General features: G+C 46.5%; 1 protein-coding gene across 2 annotated transcripts in view; it reads left to right on the top strand.

Moving 5' to 3' along the window:
* akr1a1a (aldo-keto reductase family 1, member A1a (aldehyde reductase)) overlaps positions 1–20,192 on the top strand; it is a 58,100-nt gene that overhangs the window by 18,155 nt on the left and 19,753 nt on the right. For both annotated transcript variants that reach the window (XM_085973093.1, XM_085973101.1), the window contains exons 4-6: positions 681–832; positions 11,754–11,949; positions 15,082–15,281. In XM_085973093.1, the coding sequence (XP_085829219.1) occupies positions 681–832; positions 11,754–11,949; positions 15,082–15,281 (548 nt within the window). The remainder of the gene's footprint in view (positions 1–680; positions 833–11,753; positions 11,950–15,081; positions 15,282–20,192) is intronic.

The following is a 20,192-nucleotide window of genomic DNA, read 5'->3' as shown; positions in this document are numbered from 1 at the left end:
GCTTTGTCCAATCTGTTCTGATGGCCGAGTCTCTTTCTCCCCCCACCCCCATCATTCCCGCTCTCCTCTTCTTGACTACTACTGAGTTAATTTCAACAGTATCTGGAGGATGCTGTGTGAAGAAGAAAAATGACCTATCTTGTAGTGTCTTTCTTCCTCAATGACAAATTCTAATCCCACTGAGCCATATCCTCAGGCCTTGCACATGGTAGAATAGTGGCCAAATCAAACTGCTGCTCCACTGTGCATGAAGTATGTTTACCCCCTGTGCCGACATGGCCCAATGTCATTTTGATCGCGTGTTTCCAATCAAAATGATGATCAGGGCATCATTAGTCAAGTTTCCCCAGAATGTGGATCCATGCCTGATTTTACTCCATGGTGTTGGGAGGATGTATCATAAAAGAGCAAAGAAACCGTATAAGGTTGGTCATAGAATCATAGAATGGTTACAGCACAGAAGGAGGCCAATCAGCCCGTCGAGCCCATGCCGGCTCTCTGCAAGAGCACTTCAGCTCGTCCCACTCCCCGCTCTTTCCCCGTAGCCCTGCAAATTTTTTTCCTTCAGGTACTTATCCAATTCCTTTTTGAAAGCCACAATTGAATCTGCCTCCACTAGCCTTTCAGGCAGTGCATTCCAGATCCTAACCACTTTCTTTAATCTCATTGTCCTTCTGTAGTCTATCAAACGGAAGGATATTTTCATTACATCCAAACTTTGGAACACCAAGCATCACCCAGATGATGTGGAACCAGCGTGCCGTAAGACACTGGAGGACCTACAGCTGGACTACCTAGATTTGTATTTGATGCACTGGCCGATGGCATTTGAGTATGTATCAATTCACCGAATCAACTTTTTTCTTTGTTCCAATTTACTAAGCCACTGCCATATGTTGTGTTTCTAAATTATAAAGCAAAAGATAGGAAGGAGAAAAACAAAAGTGGAAGTCAGAGAAATCAACGGTTTAAATCAAACGTGGCCACAGTAAATAATAATTCTAATAGGTCTAAGAGCATTAAAAAACAAGTCTGAAGGCTTTGTGTCTTAATGCGAGGGGCATTCGTAATAAGGTGGATGAATTGGCTGCGCAAATAGAGGTAAACGAATATGATTTGGTTGGGATTACGGAAACGTGGCTCAAGGATGACCAAGGCTGGGAACTCAACATCCAGGGGTATTGGATATTCAGGAAAGATAGGCAAAAAGGAAAGGGAGGTGGGGTAGCATTACTGGTTAAAGAAGGGATTAACACAATTGTAAGGAAGGATATTAGCTCTGATGATGTGGAATCTGTATGGGTAGAATTGAGAAATACTAAGGGGCAAAAAACGTTAGTGGGAGTGGTATATAGACCTCCAAACAGTAAGGCGGAGGTTGGGGATGGCATTAAAAGGGAAATTAAAGAAGCGTGCAATAAGGGCACAGCAGTCATCATGGGTGACTTTAATCTATATATATATAAGAGTATGTCTCTCTGTCTCTCTGTCTCTCTGTCTCTCTGTCTGTCTGTCCGGCTATACAATCAAAAGTTATAGAGCGTACCTACACATGTGTTATATCAAAAGAAAGCTCATCATTAGGGGACTCTTGTAGGCATATTTACTTTTTGGTCGGACAAAAATTGTTCGCACATTATACAAAGAACCTTCAAAATTCCACTCATTATCCACTCATTAGCATTGACTGAGGTCAAGGTTGACCAATCCTGTGCCGTCATGATTGACCAATCCTACAGTTCAGTCACCTGATGGTTGACCAATCGGTGTGTGTGTGGGCGGGACTAATCGTTTTCATCTCAAGGATCTGTCAGCCATTATACAGCAGCCAGGGCACCTAAAAACTTTGGTAATCCAGCTCAGTTTCTTTTTAAAAAAAACTAAGATTTACCAAAAATGTTTTATAAGTACTTTAACTTTCATCTTTGAAGGTATTAAAAGCTAGAAATGTTTAGGTTAAACAACAGTGCAAAACGGGCCTAGGCTTCTCCAACTGCCGACAGCCCAAATCCAGTCCCAGGCTCCCGGCCCACACATCCACCAGGCCCAAAAAAGCCCTGGAAACTGCCGACAACCCAAATCCAGTCCCAGGCTCCCGGCCCACACATCCACCAGCCCCAAAATTGCCCTGCAATGCGGGGCTCCCCTGCTAGTCTACATATAGATTGGGCTAACCAAATTAGTAACAATACTGTGGAGGAGGAATTCCTGGAGTGTTTACGGGATGGTTTCCTGGACCAATATGTAGAGGAACCAACCAGAGATCAGGCCATCTTAGACTGGGTATTATGTAACGAGAAAGGATTAATTAGCAATCTTGTTGTACGAGGCCCCTTGGGTCGGAGCGATCATAATATGATCGAATTCTTCATTAAGATGGAGAATGAAGTAGTTGACTCAGAGACCAGGGACCTAAATTTAAATAAAGGAAACTACGATGGTCTGAGGCGCGAGTTGGGTAGGATTGATTGGGGAATGTCACTCAAAGGGTTGACGGTGGATAGGCAATGGAAAACATTCAAAGACCGAATGGATGAACTACAGAATTTGTTCATCCCAGTTTGGCATAAAAATAAAACAAAAAAGGTGACTCAACCGTGGCTAACAAGGGAAATTAGGAATAGCATAAGATCTAAGGAGAGGACATATAAATTGGCCAGAAAAAGCAATAATCCTGAGGATTGGGAGCAGTTTAGGATTCAACAAAGGAGGACAAAGGGATTAATTAAGAAGGGGAAAATAGAATATGAGAGTAAGCTTGCAGGGAACATAAAAACTGACTGTAAAAGCTTTTATAGATATGTGAAGCGAAAAAGATTGGTGAAGTCAAGCGTAGGTCCCTTGCAGTCAGAATCAGGGGAATTTATAATGGGGAACAAAGAAATGGCAGACCAACTAAATACATATTTTGGTTCTGTCTTCACAAAGGAGGACACAAATAACCTCCCAGAGATGCCGGGGAACATAGGGTCTGATGAAAGGGTGGAACTGAAAGAAATCAGTATTTGTAGGGAAATCGTGTTAGGAAAATTGATGGGACTGAAGCCCGATAAATCCCAGGGCCTGATAATCTACATCCTAGGGTACTTAAGGAAGTGGCCCTAGAAATAGTAGATGCATTGCTGGTCATCTTCCAGAACTCAATAGACTCTGGAACAGTACCCATGGATTGGAGGATAGCTAATGTTACCCCACTATTCAAAAAAGGTGGTAGAGAAAAAGCAGGGAAATATAGACCGGTAAGCCTGACATTGGTAGTGGGGAAAATGCTAGAGTCCATTATAAAAGATGTAATAGCAGAGCACTTGGAAAGCAGTGACAGGATCAGACAAAGTCAACATGGATTTACAAAAGGTAAATCGTGCTTGACTAATCTACTGGAATTTTTATGAGGATGTAACTGGTAAAATAGATAAGGGAGAACCAGTGGATGTGGTGTATTTGAACTTTCAGAAGGCTTTCGATAAGGTCCCGCATAAGAGATTAGCGTGCAAAATTAAGGCACATGGGATTGGGGGCAAGGTATTGACTTGGATAGAGAACTGGTTGGCGGATAGAAAGCAAAGAGTTGGAATAAACGGGTCATTTTCCAAGTGGCAGGCAGTGACTAGTGGGGTACCGCAAGGATCAGTCCTAGGACCCCAGCTGTTCACAATATATATTAATGATCTGGACGAGGGAATTGGATGTAATATCTCCAAATTTGCAGACGACACAAAGTTGGGTGGGAGGGTATGCTGTGAGGAGGATGTCGTGAAACTCCAGTACGATTTGGACAGGTTGGGTGATTGGGCAGAAACATGGCAAATGCACTATAATGTGGATAAATGTGAGGTTATCCACTTTGGTGGCAAAAACAGGAAGGCAGATTATTATTTGAATGGCAATAGATTGGGAGAAGGGGAAGTGCAAAGAGACCTGGGTGTTCTTATGCACCAGTCGCTGAAGGTAAGCATGCAGGTGCAGCAGGCGGTTAAGAAGGCAAATGGTATGTTGGCCTTCGTAGCAAGAGGGTTCGAGTACAGGAACAAGGATGTCTTGCTGCAGTTTTACAGGGCCTTGGTGAGACTGCACCTTGAGTATTGTGTGCAGTTTTGGTCACCTTATCTGAGGAAGGACGTTCTTGCCATGGAAGGAGTGCAACGAAGATTCACCAGGCTAATACCTGGGATGGCAGGAATGACGTATGAGGAGAGATTGTGTCGATTGGGCTTATACTCACTGGAGTTTAGAAGATTGAGAGGGGATCTCATCGAAACCTATAAAATTCTGTCAGGCCTGGACAGACTAGATGCAGGAAGGATGTTTCCGATGGCCGGGGAGTCCAGAACCAAGGGTCATAGTCTAAGGATAAGGGCCATGGTGTGGAGATGCCGGTGTTGGACTGGGGTGGACAAATGTAAGAAGTCACACAACACCAGGTTATAGTCCAACAGTTTTATTTGAAATCACAAGCTTTCGGAGCGCTGCTCCTTCATCAGGTGAAGTGGAGAGATGCATAAAGACACAGCTTATATAGTCAGAGAATAATGCCAGATGATTACAGGTAATCTTTCTAACTGCCATTTATCACACCTCGGCAGAGAGATAATCACAGCAATCAAAGGTGTGAATGGTGTCCAAACAGGTCAGTCAGGAAAACATTACATCAAAGAACAATGAGGTGGGGTCACAAGGGGTCAAATGTTGCAGATGCTGGGGTCTGTATGAAAAACAAAAAACAGACAAAAAAACATTTTTTTGCTGGAAATCACAGCAGGTCCGGCCGCATCTGTGTAGCGAGAACAAGCCAACGATGACTCGAGTCTGGATGACCCTACGTCAGGTGGGGTTACATGTAGCGTGACATGAACCCAGGATCCCGGTTGAGGCCGTCCTCATGAGTGCGGAACTTGGCTATCAGTTTCTGCTCTACGATTTTGCGTTGTCATGTGTCTCGAAGGCCGCCTTGGAGAATGCTTACCCGAAGATCAGAGGCTGAATGTCCTTTACTGCTGAAGTGTTCCCCGACTGGGAGATTCATCAGCCGCACTCACAAGACAGTCCAGAATGTCACCCGAGCACAACGCAACGCCATCCACGCTCTCAAGACCAACCGCAACATCGTCATTAAACCAGTAGACAAAGGAGGAGCCATCGTCATACAGAACAGAAAGGACTATTGCAAAGAAGCATACTGACAACTGGACAACCAGGAACACTACAGACAGTTACCCGCAGATCCAACCAAAGAACACACCCGCCAACTCAACAGACTGATCAAGACCTTCAATCCAGACCTTCAAAGCATCCTACACGCTCTCATCCCACGTACTCCCCGTGTGGGAGACTTCTACTGCCTCCCAAAGATACACAAAGCCAACACACCCGGATGTCCTATCGTAGCAGGCAACGGAACCCTGTGTGAGAACCTCTCTGGATACGTCGAGGGCATCCTAAAACCCATCGTACAGGGAACCCCCAGCTTCTGTCGCGACACTGCAGACTTCTTACAGAAACTCAGCACCCACGGACCAGTTGAACCAGGAACACTCCTCGCCACGATGGACATCTCGGCACTCTACACCAGTATCCCCCACGATGACGGCATCGCTGCGACAGCCTCAGTACTCAACACCAACAACAGCCAATCTCCAGACGCCATCCTACAACTCATCCACTTCATCCTTGACCACAATGTCTTCACCTTCGACAACCAGTTCTTTACCCAAACACACAGAACAGCCACAGGGACCAAATTCGCACCCCAATACGCCAACATCTTCATGCACAAGTTCGAGCAAGACTTCTTCGCTGCACAGGACCTCCAACCAACGCTATACACCAGATACATCAACGACATTTTCTTCCTATGGACCCACAGCGAAGAATCACTGAAAAGACTACACGATAACATCAACAAGTTCTATCCCACCATCAAACTCACCATGGACTACTCCTCAGAATCGGTTTCATTCTTGGACACACGAATCTCCATCAAAGATGGACACCTCAGCACTTCACTCTACCGCAAGCCCACGGACAACCTCAGGATGCTCCACTTCTCCAGCTTCCACCCTAACCACGTTAAAGAAGCCATCCCTATGGACAAGCCCTGCGAATACACAGGATCTGCTCAGACGAGGAGGAACGCGATGGACACCTACAGACGCTGAAAGACGCCCTCGTAAGAACGGGATATGACGCTCGACTCGTCGATTGACATTTCCGACGGACCACAGCAAAAAATCGCATAGACCTCCTCAGAAGACAAACATGGGACACAACCAACAGAGTACCCTTCGTCGTCCAGTACTTCCCCGGAGCGGAGAAACTACACCATGTTCTTCGCAGCCTTCAACATGTCATCGATGATGACGAACACCTCACTAAGGCCATCCCCACGCCTCCACTACTCGCCTTCAAACAGCCGCCTAACCTCAAACAGACCATCGTTCACAGCAAATTACCCAGCTTTCAGGAGAACAGCGACCACGACACCACACAACCCTGCCACGGCAACCTCTGCAAGACATGCCAGATCATCAACACAAATACCATCATCACACATGAGGACACCACCCACTAGGTACATGGTACATACTCACGTGACTCGGCCAACGTTGTCTACCTCATACGTTGCAGGAAAGGATGCCCCGGAGCATGGTACATCGGCGAGACCATGCAGACACTGCGACAACGGATGAACGGACACCGCGCAACAATCGCCGGGCAGGAGTGTTCCCTCCCAGTCGGGGAACACTTCAGCAGGCAAGGACATTCAGCCTCCGATCTTCGGGTAAGCATTCTCCAAGGCGGCCTTCGAAACACACGACAACGCAAAATTGTAGAGCAGAAACTGATAGCCAAGTTCCGCACTCATGAGGACGGCCTCAACCGGGATCTTGGGCTCATGTCACGCTACATGTAACCCCACCTGATGTAGGGTCATCCAGACTCGAGTCGCCGTTGACTTGTTCTCTCTACACAATTTTTCTCTGTTCGCCGCTGGATTAAATACAAATGTATTAAATACCTCTATCGCCTGTGGGCCTGCAACCGTAAGCAGCAACACTATCTTCCTTGCGTCTGGCTTCATACCGAATCCGATGGCTGCAATGTAGAGTTCGAATTGCTGTTTAAAAGTCTGCCAATTGTAGTCGATTTTTTCTGTGAGATTCAAATGCTCTGGTGGCTTCAAATTCTCCATGTCGCTTTTCACAATTTTCAGCAGATCTTCACCACCCTGGTACCATGTTATGTTCATTAATAACTAGACATTCTTATTATGAACACTGCTAGCTTTTGCTAGTTACTTTATTGAGCCATGTGGACTTGGTACAGTATCTGTAGAGATGCAGCATTGTGCTCCTGTGTGCAGGCTGCCATCTTGACTGTTGCCTTCTGGGTAGCCTAGCCTCATGGGCAATGTAGCCTTAATATATATATAGCTGGGTAGTGTAGTTTTATACATACAGCTCTATACAGCTCCACTGCTCCACCTAGTGTCCACCACAGAATGACATGTTATTGATCACTACAGATCATGGCTGATCTTCGACCTCAACTCCACTTTCCTGCCCAATCCCCATATGCCTTGATTCCCCTAGAGTCCAAAAATCTATCTATCTCAACCTTGAATATACGCAATGACTCAGCATCCACAGCCCTCTGGGGCAGAGAATTCCAAAGATTCACAACCCTCTGAGTGAAGAAATTCCTCCTCAAATCAGTCTTAAATGGCTGACCCCTTACCCTGAGACTATGCCCCCTAGTTCTAGACTCTCCAGCCAGGGGAAACAACCTCTCAGCATCTACCCTGTCAATCCCCCTCCGAATCTTATACGTTTCAATGAGATCACCTCATTCTTCTAAAACTCCAGAGAGTATAGGCCCAATCTACTCAATCTCTCCTCATAGGACATCCCTTTCATCCCAGGGATGAATCTAGTGAACATTTGTTGCACTGCCACCAAGGCATGTATGTCCTTCCTCATATAAGGAGACCAAAACTGTACACAGTACTCCAGGTGTGGTCTCACCAACCTGAGAAGTAATTGGAATACCTTGTTTATCTTTCTGCTCTGTGTACTTTATACGTAATCAACAAGTAGTTTTAGCATGTATGCAGTGGTTAAGTGGATTGGTATTTTTTCTTCTTCTGAGCTTAACAGAGAATGTGGTGTGCATCTCATTTATTCTCCAGTAAATAATTTACCACAATCAAGGTTCAATGATAGACCTAGGCTACACTATTGCATAATCAAACTTGCACAATATACAAACTGGGCTGACTGTTTAAAAAGACAGAATCCATACTTATTACAACCCATCTCAGCAAATTCTTAGAAACACGCAGGGGGAAAAGTTTGGTTGGCTGCACCACCCATTAGCGCCTTAAGAGGGCGCTAAGGGGGTCGCAAGCCAACTGGTGCCCGGGCGCGGCACTGTCCACGCCTCCCGCTAAATTCCGCGGGACGTTAGTGGTGGCGCTAACCATTAACGCTGCGCTGCTACCGATGATGTCATCGGTGTGCGCAGCACCCCGCTGACGCCCTGGCCGCGATATTTGGCAGCGCCCCCTGATTTACCGCCGGACGCTATGTCCGACCGGTTCAGGGGGGCCTACCTGCAGCCGGGGAGGCGCAAATTAAAGGAGAGGTGCGGGGTGGCCATTTTTGTTGTTGGCCGCCTGCCAGCACCTGCCTGCGCTCCTGTCCCCGGCCTCCTGAACCCCCCCTCCCCACCCCCGCGGAGTGCCGGCTGTGCTCCAAGAGCACAGCACTTCTCTTCGGTGCCGGGCTCTTTTGCCTGCACTCCCGATCCTCGGGGGCCCAGCTGGGCCCCAGATTGCACTGCACAAGGCCCCTCCCCTTTAAGAAGGGGAGGAAGTCCTGCAATACCGCAGCGCACGTTGCGCCACGATATTCAGTCGCAGCGCCCCACGAGGGATGCGGGGCACCTCCAGTAGCGCCGTGCTTCCCTTTGGGGCGCTACCACTCAATTTCCGGCGGGCGGCCGTGAATGCTTCCGGGGCGCTACTTTTAGCACCCTGACGAGGCTGGCGCCCCAAACAGGGCTATACTCAATTTCTCCCCGCAGTCTCTGAGCCAAGATTGTTCTTATGGAACTTAAAGACGCAGATTTTAGTTCATTAGAGAATCAAGCTTAGGTTTTCTGATTAGTCTCATTTTAAGACCAGATTTATATTCATATTCATTTTATATGGATTAATGCTCAGATTAAAATAATCTAGGTCGTGGTCTTCAACAACAACAGCTTGCATTTATATAGCGCCTTTAACGTAGTAAAATGTTCCAAGGCGCTTCACATGAGTGTTATCAAACAAAATTTGACACCGAACCACATTAGGAGATATAAAGACAGGTAGGTTTTAAGGAGTGTCTTAAAGGAGGAGAGAGAGAGGCGGAGAGGTTCAGGGAGGGAATTCCAGAGCTTAGGACTGAGGCAGCTGAAGGCACGGCCACCGATGGTGGAGCGATTGAAATCGGGAATGTGCAAGAGGCCAGAATTGGAGGAGCACAGAGCCTAACTACAAAAACCTGGCAAACTGTAAACACAAGAAAAGGTGCTGGGAAAAAGCTGTAACTGTAACACACCCTACCCACTAGGGCATTGATTTGCAGGGTTAATAACCCACACTGCTGTTACTATTCAAGAGGATATTCAGCAGAAAAGAAGCCTCCAGCTGCTATGATTGTTGTATGTGTTTTCCACCATTTAAAAATGCAGTCACACAAATTGTGTCATGCTTTACATAAGTAGGTTGTAAATATGGCAATTTTTTTTCCAACCATAATTATTTAATCATGAGGGAGCCTGGAAGGGTTTTATTAGTGTAGTTACTCAGATCTAAAACATATGCCAGGGTATCACCCAATGGCTCAGTTGATGAATGCAGCATCCAGTATACAGCTGATTCATACAGGTCAGGAGGGCCCCAGGTTCAATCCCTGGATGATCTGAGTTAATTGATCTCTTTGGCACTATTCTGGGGAAGGAGAAAACAGTTGGGGTTTCTGCAGTGTGCACTGCTAGAAAATGGATGTATGTGGATAGCGGGTGAGGACAGGATTGGAATCAGAGGTGATGTACCCCCCACCCACCTACCGTCACCATGCTGCCAGTCAAATAACTTGGTAACATTGATTGCGTGACTTACATGTGAAGAATGGCTACTTGGTGAAGTACCAGGGGGTGATCAGCGCCTGTGGGACCATACTTCAGCATGAATTAATGCCTCTTGGAGATGAGGGAGGGAAAAGTGACTAAACAATTGTGGTTGGAAAAAAAAAACACTGCCATATTTGCAACCTATTTATATAAATCCCATCCAGAGGGAAATTCTGCATTTCCACTAAAGCTCTAGTCTAGCTTTTATTTCAGAATCCCTCTGCATTACAATTCTTTGGGAACCTCTTTACAATAATTTATCTGAATTATTAGGTAATTCCTTTGGCTACAGCAGCCTAAAATCAGCCAGGATACATACTCCTGATTGGTATACAATCATCCCTTGTGGAAAGGTATGGGCATGAAGACAGGATTGGGCTCGGCTGCAATGAGTAATGGTCACTTGGGTGAGATACGGGAGTGTAACCACCACGAGCTGAATAAGGGGTCAAAGCAGACTCACAAAGCAGTGCGATCAAACGAAGCAAATTAAAGGGCCAATTTTTTTCCTATAGGCAAATAATAATTAGTTTGATATACAGGTACTTTGGATCAAAATAATTCAAATGTGCTAAAGGAATGACCTAATAATTCAGACAAATTATTGTAAAGAGGTTCCCAAAGAATTGTACTGCAGAGGGATTCTGAAATAAAAACCAGACTACAGCTTTAGCGGAAATGCAGAATTTCTCTCTAGATGAGATTTATGTAAATATGGCACAGTGTTTTATTTTCAACCATAATTGTTTAGTCACTTTTCCACTTCAGTTATTTTTCCCTCACTCATCTCCAGGAGGCACTAATTCATGCTGTAGTCCAGTCCCACAGGTGCTGAGCGGCACTTTACAAATGCAAGTTATTGTCAAGTGGGTAGGAGGAAGTCAGATAATGTGCTGGGCTACTTAAAGAATTGATAAAATATTAGCCCTCAAAAATACACAAGTTTAGAAATAAGTTCTCTCACCAGCATCACTGTAAGTCCACCAAATATCAACTGGAGGCTTAGTAATGATGGGACAAATGGAAAGGGGAGAAGTGATGTCAACCCTACCTTAATATTTGTTGATCTAGTGCAGCACAATCAATCAGACAGCAGCAATGCTTTGAGGTTGATTTAAGTGCAACTTTTAATGTAAAAATAATATTGCTGCTGAAATCAGCAATAAGATTTTAGAATGAGTTTTCCACTCTACTGCACACAGTCACCGATTCATTTTGCACTCATGCCAAAGCTAATAATGGAATAAGTTATTTCCACAGAGGGAGCGATAATGGCAGATCAAACTGTTCTCACAACAAGTTTCTGGCTCAACAGCAAAGGTCTAAGATTAGGATGATTACCTGTCCTCTTAGTCTGAAAGTTGAGGAATGTTGGGTGCTGGGAGGGACAGAAAAGCAGAGCAGATCGTTTACAAATTAAGGGGTGGGGGATGGAAAGACGAGGTGAGGTGCCTCCAGTCCAATCAAACTCATGAGCTAAACTGAGACACAAATGAGAGGGCAGGCTGCAGAAGCTCTGAGCTGCAGTGGAGATGAACTCCGCCTCCGAGCAGATAATTACATTGTTTATGTCCCTGCAGACGCGGTAACGTTATGATTCCAAAGAATGATGATGGAACAGTGCGTTACGCCAATACTGATTACAAGGATACCTGGAAGGCCATGGAAAAACTACTGCAGAAGGGTTTGGTCAAGGCAATTGGCTTATCCAACTTCAATGCAAAGCAAATAGATGACCTATTATCTGTTGCAACATACAGACCCGTTGTTAATCAGGTTTGTACCAACATGACAATGTTTGCAGATTTCCCTTACCTTTTAGAAACCTTTTTTTGTGAAACTGACTTACAGTGAAGGACATACATTTATCATACCGTGCAACACAACTTGAACATATATGTAAGGGTCAAACAATAACTGAAGAAGTACATGCAGGGGAATGGAATAAATCATCAGGAATATTTGATGTATGGGATTCATTCCAGGTGTCTATCTCTGAGGCATCACTAGGTTCCTTGCACTCCGGGAGCTTGCGTCTTTAGTGTGACTAGGAGTGCCATAAAGTCCATTCCCTCTTGTACTACAGTCTCAATTTGAATACTACTGTGTATATTTTCTTCTGATCACTAACTTGAGTGAAAAACACTGCAAGTATAGAAGAGAAGTGGATAAATATTTGAAATGAAAAATGTTAGTATGGGGGCAAAGGGAAAGCCAATAGTTCGTTTAGAGAGCTGGCACAGGTGCATTGGACCAAATGGTTTCATTCTGTGCTGTATAATTCTATGGCCTAGAAATTGGCCCGCTCACCGCCACGAGTTTTCGCCACGATCCGGTCTAAAAATGGCAGTCGCCACTCTAGCGCCCTTCTCTGGTGCAGGACTCGGCGGCCACCATTTTGGTGAGGGCCTTAGTGCTGCCAATAGCAGCACTGGCCCTGGAATTGTAAATTAAGAGAGGGTGACGTCCACACCGACTTAACGTCACCTCAGCGAACTTGGACCTTAGTGCTGAGTTCAGCGCTGGGTCCTAAGCTCACCAGGAAAACCCAGCGTTCAGCAGACTGACTGAGATGCTGTCAGCACCTCTTAAAGGGACACACTCATCTTTCAGATAAGTTTGCATTTAAGCATTTTGGACTGGATTTTTTTCTTATTTTGTTGAAGTAGTGGCTGGTGCAATACATGTTAAAAGTTTTTAAAGTGAGCAGGGAGTGTTGCTGGATACTTGCAAGGCCTTGGATGGAAAAGGAAGGCCTCTGAAAGGCAGAAAATGCTGGAAATACTCAGCAGGTCTGGCAACATCTGCGGAGAGAGTTTGTGTCTCAGGTCAAGATGCTGCCTGACCTGCTGAGTATTTCCAGCATTTTATGCTTTTATTTCAGAGCAGCTGCTCGCAGAGGGAAGAAGAAGACACAAAAGAGGAAGAGGAAGAGCAAGAGGCAGAAGAGGAGGACGCAGAAGAGGAGGATGCAGAAGAAAGGATGCAACCCAGACAGCCCTTTCTGGCCAGGATATCTGGGATGCTACCAGTGACCACAACCCCAATTCCCCTTTCAACATTTGTCCTACACCTTATCTTTCCTCTGTTACTGACCATCACAGTGTCCTCTTAGCCACAATGCTGAAATAAAAGCCACCATAAAGCAAATTTTCCAATCCAACTTTATATATCTATCCATCCAATATGACCTCAGAAATCAACTCATCACCATTATGCATTCCCTTAGTGATGGTCTTGTGTGTGGCTTTGCCTGTCCTACTGATGTCACACAGTGCTACCACAGTGGCTGCAGCATGGCCTTGCTGGTCGACATTGAGGAGCTGGTGGCTGGGAGTGTGAACTCGAGTGATGGTGTTTCTTCTTCTCCTTCTCCTCCTTCTTTCTTCTTTCTTCTTCTTCCCTCTCCTCTCCCTCTTCTTGGCCAACCACTGGCTGGGCAGGCTGCATTTCTTGGGTGTGTGAAATGAGGAAGGCACAAGGGTGGAGTTGTGGTGAGGGGAGGGCGGGAAAGCAAGAGGTGCATGTGAGAAGGAGGATAATGTGTGAGGATGCTAGCATCTTGTATCCTTTCAGTGCCACCACTGGCCAAGGGCTCAGCAATGTACCTCCAATGGGGTGAGGTGAAGCTAAAAATGGGAGGTGTGCCTCGTGATTGATACAGATTGTTGGTAGGTGAGTGATTGGGTGGGTGGGAGTCATGCATTGAGCAGTGTGTGAGGCTAGTGATGCAGTTGGTAGGAGACGGCTTTTGAAGATGCATTCACGGACCTTGACCACTGGTCTGAAGTCATGAAGCTTCTTTGGACACTGGAGCCAGGTCATGGGGGCAACAGCGACACTGCTGGCAGTGTTGGCCTCAGTGATCTGGTCCCACATCCTTCTTTCTGGACCCTGTGGGTAGTGGACCTCTTTTGCAGTGATGACACCCTGCACAAACCTGGAGTGCTGCGTGCGAGACCCTGGCTGGCTGATCCATTTGTGTTGGTGCTGAAGCATGTTTAATTTTTTTTAAGGTGCGGAAGGGAATTCAGCTTTATGAACTGAAGACCCCATTGGGAAATTCTTTTTAATGTTAATTTTCTTTTCAGAAAGCTGTAACAGCTAAAAACTGCATATCTTTACATCATTTTTATTTTTATCATTTCAGAAGGCATTGCCCTTTTAAGAATCCCACAATGCTTTGTGAAATCACAGCCTCGCTTTCAGAGGCTGTTGAAGCAGCATCGCTGCTTGGGCCACACCACATTGGAGCCTCCTGCCGGGACCAGCCGCACCAGGACGGCGTTACACTGAGAGTTTAGCTGGGCTAATGATAATTAGTCCCCAGTGCCAATTTTTCGGTCCTGCCAGTGCCACCATTTTTGGCGGCCATTAAACCCCATCCACAGTGGCACCGGCAGCTTTTGTGGCGGCCACAAATCTCTAGGCCAGCGATTCTAAAATGGGCCTCCTACTGCCAGGGCCTGTTGAGCTGATTTCCATTAAGTGCAGGATGATTCCATCTGATTTGCCGTCCCTTCCCACAAGGAAGAGTCTAGTCTAGTCTCTGTTTGGTGCCTCCCAATGACAGCATAGCTGAGATTGGCCACTCACCACATGGGAAGGTGCAGGTGCAAACTCATAACCTACTACTCCATGGTTCATGACATTGGAGCTGTGTCAATATTTCACTCACAGGAGCATCTATTTTGTTTTAGCAAATTTCAAATAAATAGTGAAATCTTTATATAAGTAACACCACAAACCTGGATATAATCGTTCAATGCCCACAAATCTGTCCGTAAACTAGATAGTTCAAGAAAAGTGAATAAATCAGGAGTAGCCACTGAAGATGTTGTAAAATTTAAATGCGATGCTCTGCCTTTCCTCATCATGAATTGAACCTTTATCTGTTTTCTACTGCAGGTAGAATGTCACCCGTACTTAATCCAAAATCAGCTTGTGGACCACTGCACAAAACAAAGCATCATTGTTACAGCATACAGCCCTCTTGGGTCACCTGATCGTCCCTGGGCTAGACCCGGTGACCCGAAACTGTTGGAAGATCCAAGAATACAGAAAATTGCAGCGAAATATGGAAAATCCCCAGCACAAGTTATTATACGGTGAAGTTCCAGTTTGATATGTAAAAGATTAAATTTCACTGAAAAAATACAATTATTTCTTACTTCACATTTTCTAAAATTACACATAATTTCACTGACTAGCTCAATTTTTCTATAACTAATCTGCTCAGTAATTCACACAGCTGCTAAATAGTGCTGTGTTTCAAAGATAACCACTGATAAAATAACATAATTTCCCTTCCTCTCCAGTTCGATTTTCTTCTTGGTAGATATTGATTGAACTTTCTATTTTCGTTCCCTTCACTTTCTTGGTTCAAGTTGTTTTACATAAAAGTAAAATCGGTTTAGTATCACAGCCAAATCTGGCAAAAGAACCAGAGGAGAGATGAGAATTTTTTTTACACAGCTAGATGTTATGATCTGGAATGCAATGTGAGGGTGGCAGAAGCAGATTTAATAGGAACTTTCAAATATATACTTGAAACAGAAACATTTGAGGGACTATGGGGAAAGTGCAGGGTAGTGGGACTAATTGGATAGCTCTAGCAAAGATCTGACACAGGCACAATGGCTCGAATGGCCACTTTCTGTGCTGTAAGATTGTCGGATTCTATGATATGTATCAGGAAGGCCTGCACCCACACCTCCCTGTATGACGAGATCCACGCAGAACATCTTTGTAGCGGGGCATCTTTTAACTGGTTTAAGGTAATTTACCTGGTCAGGCAGCCTTTGCCTGCACTCTGACCAATTCCAATCTTTTACCTGGTTTACAGTAATTCACCTGGTCAGGCAGCCTTTTGCTGCTACACTGTAAACCAATTTCTAAACAGCGGTTTTGAATCGCTACCCCACCTTCCATTTCTGACTAGAGGACTTATAATTAATGATATTAAAACGGACAAATGGTCTGGATGAGAGAAAAATCAAGCTTTATTAACTAAAAGAAACTATACCACATGAACACAGTAATTACAGTAAAATTGCTTAAATGGAGGAAGGCAGATGGCAAAAACGAGGGGCAAGTGGCTACAATGTTGATTTAACAATCTTAGCAATACCCCCTTAATTACCACCCCTAACTCCTTACTAGGTTGCCTTGCTGAGGAGTCAGAAACCTGCTCACCTGGGGTCCAGTGAAGTAAGAGCGAGATAGCTTCTCAGGAGCTATCTTTATACCTGAAAAAGTCTGTCTGCAAAATTCGCACCCAAAGTTCCAATATACAAGAGAAACGCTGTGATTGGCTGATTCAAAGTGGTTGGAATGGGTTAATGTGTCTGCACTGTGGGGCTGAAATGTTCCCGCCCACATCCGGCGCTCACCTGGGCTAAAACAAAAGGGAATGCAACTGCCCTATTGCCCAGAATGATGGGTGATTCAAACCCATTCAATGCTTAAACTGTTCCCTTTCGAAAGTCCATTCCATGGTTTCAGTATCTCATTGTCTGTGAGTGCTTTGAATGGCTGAATTGCTGTGTAAACAGAAGCAGTTTCAATCGATTGTCCTTGCGGTTAGTCTCAAGTAGTTGTAATCCCTTATGTCAATAAGCTACTTCAAGTGCTTCTGAAGGGAACCTCCCTTTGATTGGCAGGTCTTTGACTGCCACTGTATTGATCCTCCCACTTTATACACACAGAGCTCACGGGCTGGTTTTCAAGCCCCAGTATCTTGGCCAATGCTTTCTCTGCCATGCTTTTACTGATGGCCATTTTAAAACCTCTTTGAAATATACAGTTTGAAACTCAGAGGTACCATTTTAATAAAAATGTAATGTCTTAGATCCTGATGTTGCCCAAGTGCTGCTCTGTCCAACGCAGCTTTTCATGATTCTGGGTATTTTTTTTTTAAACTGTCCTACCCAGAGGCAATTCAAAACATATAATTCTTCATCCACGATGTGGAACAGTATTTTCAATCTTCAGGGAAAAATAGGGGAATTTTGTGAACCCCTACATTCCTCCCTTTTCATACTCCCAGCTTGATTGCAGTATCAACTCGAAGGAGTGAGCAAAATTTTCAGACCCCCTCACAAACAACCATCCCCTGTATTTACCTAATAGCTATCTGCCACTGATCCCCTGAACCGTCTATTCCCCTAAAATTCGAGAAAAACCGTGGTACGGTAGGCATCTTACAGATACATCAGTTTACATTAAGGGGTCGCATACCCCTACACGCTTGTAAAATTATACAATGTAATCAAAATTTACAAACACTTGTTACATTATAACCTATTACAAAATGTTGCAATCTTAGTTACACAATGTAATCAAAATGATCCCAAGCACGGAGAGGGTCCAACGCCTCTGCTCGACTTGGAACTATAAAACAAAATACAAAAAATCTTCATTAAACTTGAAACAACATGCTTAAATAAAACCCCGAGCATCACGTGCCAATGATGGGTCGCGAAATTCGAGTGGGTATTGCTCCTCCCACCCGGGCAGTAAATGTACCTTCCACCCCCCTTTAATCATCTTGAACTTTACAACAGACAGAATGGATTTACAGACCAGCCTGCTCCGCCAGCCCCGAACTGTTCCCTTGTCCCTTTGTGGAGGCGGGGTACCCCTCATGTTAAAGATGACCTTGGCACAGACCGAGACCGGAGAGTATGGGATCGCGACTCCCAGTCCCTCCCCCTCCCATCTACCCTTGACTGGCTGCAGAAAATGATGGGTGCCTGTGTGGCGGCTCTCGCTGGCCCCACACTCAAACTTGGATCCCAGATGCAGCCACCCATTCATCCTCCCCAGCCACACTTACACTAACTTTACCCGTGGGCCCCCGGGTGAGTTCCTCCCTCCCCCAAACGCACCCACGTGACTCTTGGATCTCCCCCTCCCTTTTACAATCTTTCCCGGGCCATCACCTCCCACTCCTGGGGAACGCGTCCCTATCTGACAAGGCGCCCGCGCTTCCCCACCATGACTCCTCAACAGCGAGGTCTCCCGCAAGTGAACCTCGGTCAGGATAGTGCTGGGTTGGGGGCCATGCCCCACCCAGCTGGGGCCATCTCTTCCGCGTAGGAGGAGTAGGCAAGTTCCTCCGGACCCTGTCCGGTTTCTCCCGAAGGTCGCTGCGGGCTTTCCCTCTGGATTCGTCCAGTGGCGAGGTGATCCCCAACATCCTGTATCCATATCTTCATTCGATGCCCAGCTCGGGCTGGGCGAACAGGGCTGCTTCTTGGTCCAATCTCCTGCAAAACTTAAAAGGACATGCAGCCAGGTCTCACTGACCTGCTGCCTTAGGTGGAGACATGGTCGGGTCCCTCGACCTCGGACCAAAATACAAACATTTGGCACACTTATAAACTTAAACTTTAAACTTAAACTTACAAAACTAGATATATCAAACTAAAATACACCTTAAAAGCACGTGATATTCACACCAAAGCTATAATACAAATGCCGCCCGTCTCCGGACGGCCAGGCTAATCTCTGGCACAGTCGCAGATTGCTGCTGGCTGCAGCGAAGCTGGACTGCCTCCTGTCTCTGGTCCCTCACAGCTTATGGCCGCTGGTTGGGGCCCTCTGTTCTTTGGCTTCTCCCTGGTTCGGGAGTCTGCCTTACTCCACTGTAAAGTGGGTGACCATCTTGTCTCGGGCTTGCGGACACGCTGAGACCTTCTGAGGGACGTCTCTGTGGGAGAAACTGGCTGGCGGACCCTGAGCCAGGGTTGCAGCCCTAGCTGGCTGGGAGCCTTCTCCCCCTGGTGCCAACAGCCTGCACTGTATAAGATACCGGGCAGCCTGCTGGTACAAATCTCCCTTTCCCGATCCAAAACCTGGTGTCAGTTCCCTCCCCATGTCTCCTGCAAGAGGGATTGCTATCCCTGCCTCCCAAGGGTCTCACATCATGGGGGGGACCACTCTGGAAGCGGGCTGGGAAGTTGGTCCCTTTAAACAGGCCACTGCGCCTGCGCGGATCTCCTCCCCGGAGTCCCGCGGCAGAGGCTGTGAAATCTCTGTCTTTAAACAAGCAGGTGCGCCTGTGTGAAAAAGCTGAGGAAGAGCCGCTGTGGTCCCGCTGGCAACTGCGCAAACCTCCTTTCCTGAGTTCCCCGGCAGAGGCTGTGAAGCCTCTGGCTTCAAACAGGTGATTGCGCCTGCGCGGGAAAATTAGAAAGAGTCGCTGGGGTCCCGCAGGCAACTGCGCCTGCGCGAACAATCTCTTTGAAAGGGGAAGGAAGAACCGCGGAGTCTTCTAAGCAGGCCGCTGCGTCTGCACGTGCAGTTTGGGAAGCGGGGATCTTTAAACGGCCGACTGCGCCTGCGCGCTCGGCCTCACCGTGAGCAAGAGCCGCTGGGGGTTCTGGGTCCGCGACTGCGCCTGCGTGAACCCGGTGTTGGGGAACCTCTTCCCTCAGCCGCGCGGCTGCACCTGCGTGGCCCTCCTTTTGGCAAAACTCTCCCCTCAGGCGCGCGACTGCGCGGGAAAACTGAAAAGGAGCCGCTTGGGGAATGGGCTGGGGAACCGCGCTTACGCGAGCAGCTTCTGTGAATGGATGGGCAGCCGCCTGCTGATTTCTAATCCCAGGCTGCTGTTTCTCTGTTTCTGAGCCACCTAACTTTTTCAAATTTAAACTTTGGGCAAAACTCGGGTCCCACTGGGGCGGGGAAGTGTCCCAATTTGTGGGCTGGATAACTTTTCCCTGGAAACAAGCCACAGTTCCTGTCTTTACAGGCGGTGAACTTGAACTTGCATGGACAGCAAACTCATGTTCCCTTACCTGGGTGGCTTTAAATGGGGAATTTTGGACCTGCCTTTGGTCTGGGGCCAAAACTATCCCCTTTGTGCCTCCCTTGTCCTGGATTTCTGCTACTGGACCTGCTCTACAGGGGTCCCAGACCTCTCCTTCCCTGTTCCCTGGCTTAAACAGCTTACTCTGCCCAGGAATGACTCCTCCCCCCACACAAGCCACAGCACTTGCCTGTGAACTTGAACC

Source organism: Somniosus microcephalus, chromosome 2, assembly GCF_052327205.1.
Source record: "Somniosus microcephalus isolate GS21.2 chromosome 2, FLI_Smic_1.0, whole genome shotgun sequence".
Classification (NCBI taxonomy): domain Eukaryota; kingdom Metazoa; phylum Chordata; class Chondrichthyes; order Squaliformes; family Somniosidae; genus Somniosus; species Somniosus microcephalus.
This window is presented reverse-complemented; position numbering and strand designations above follow the sequence as displayed.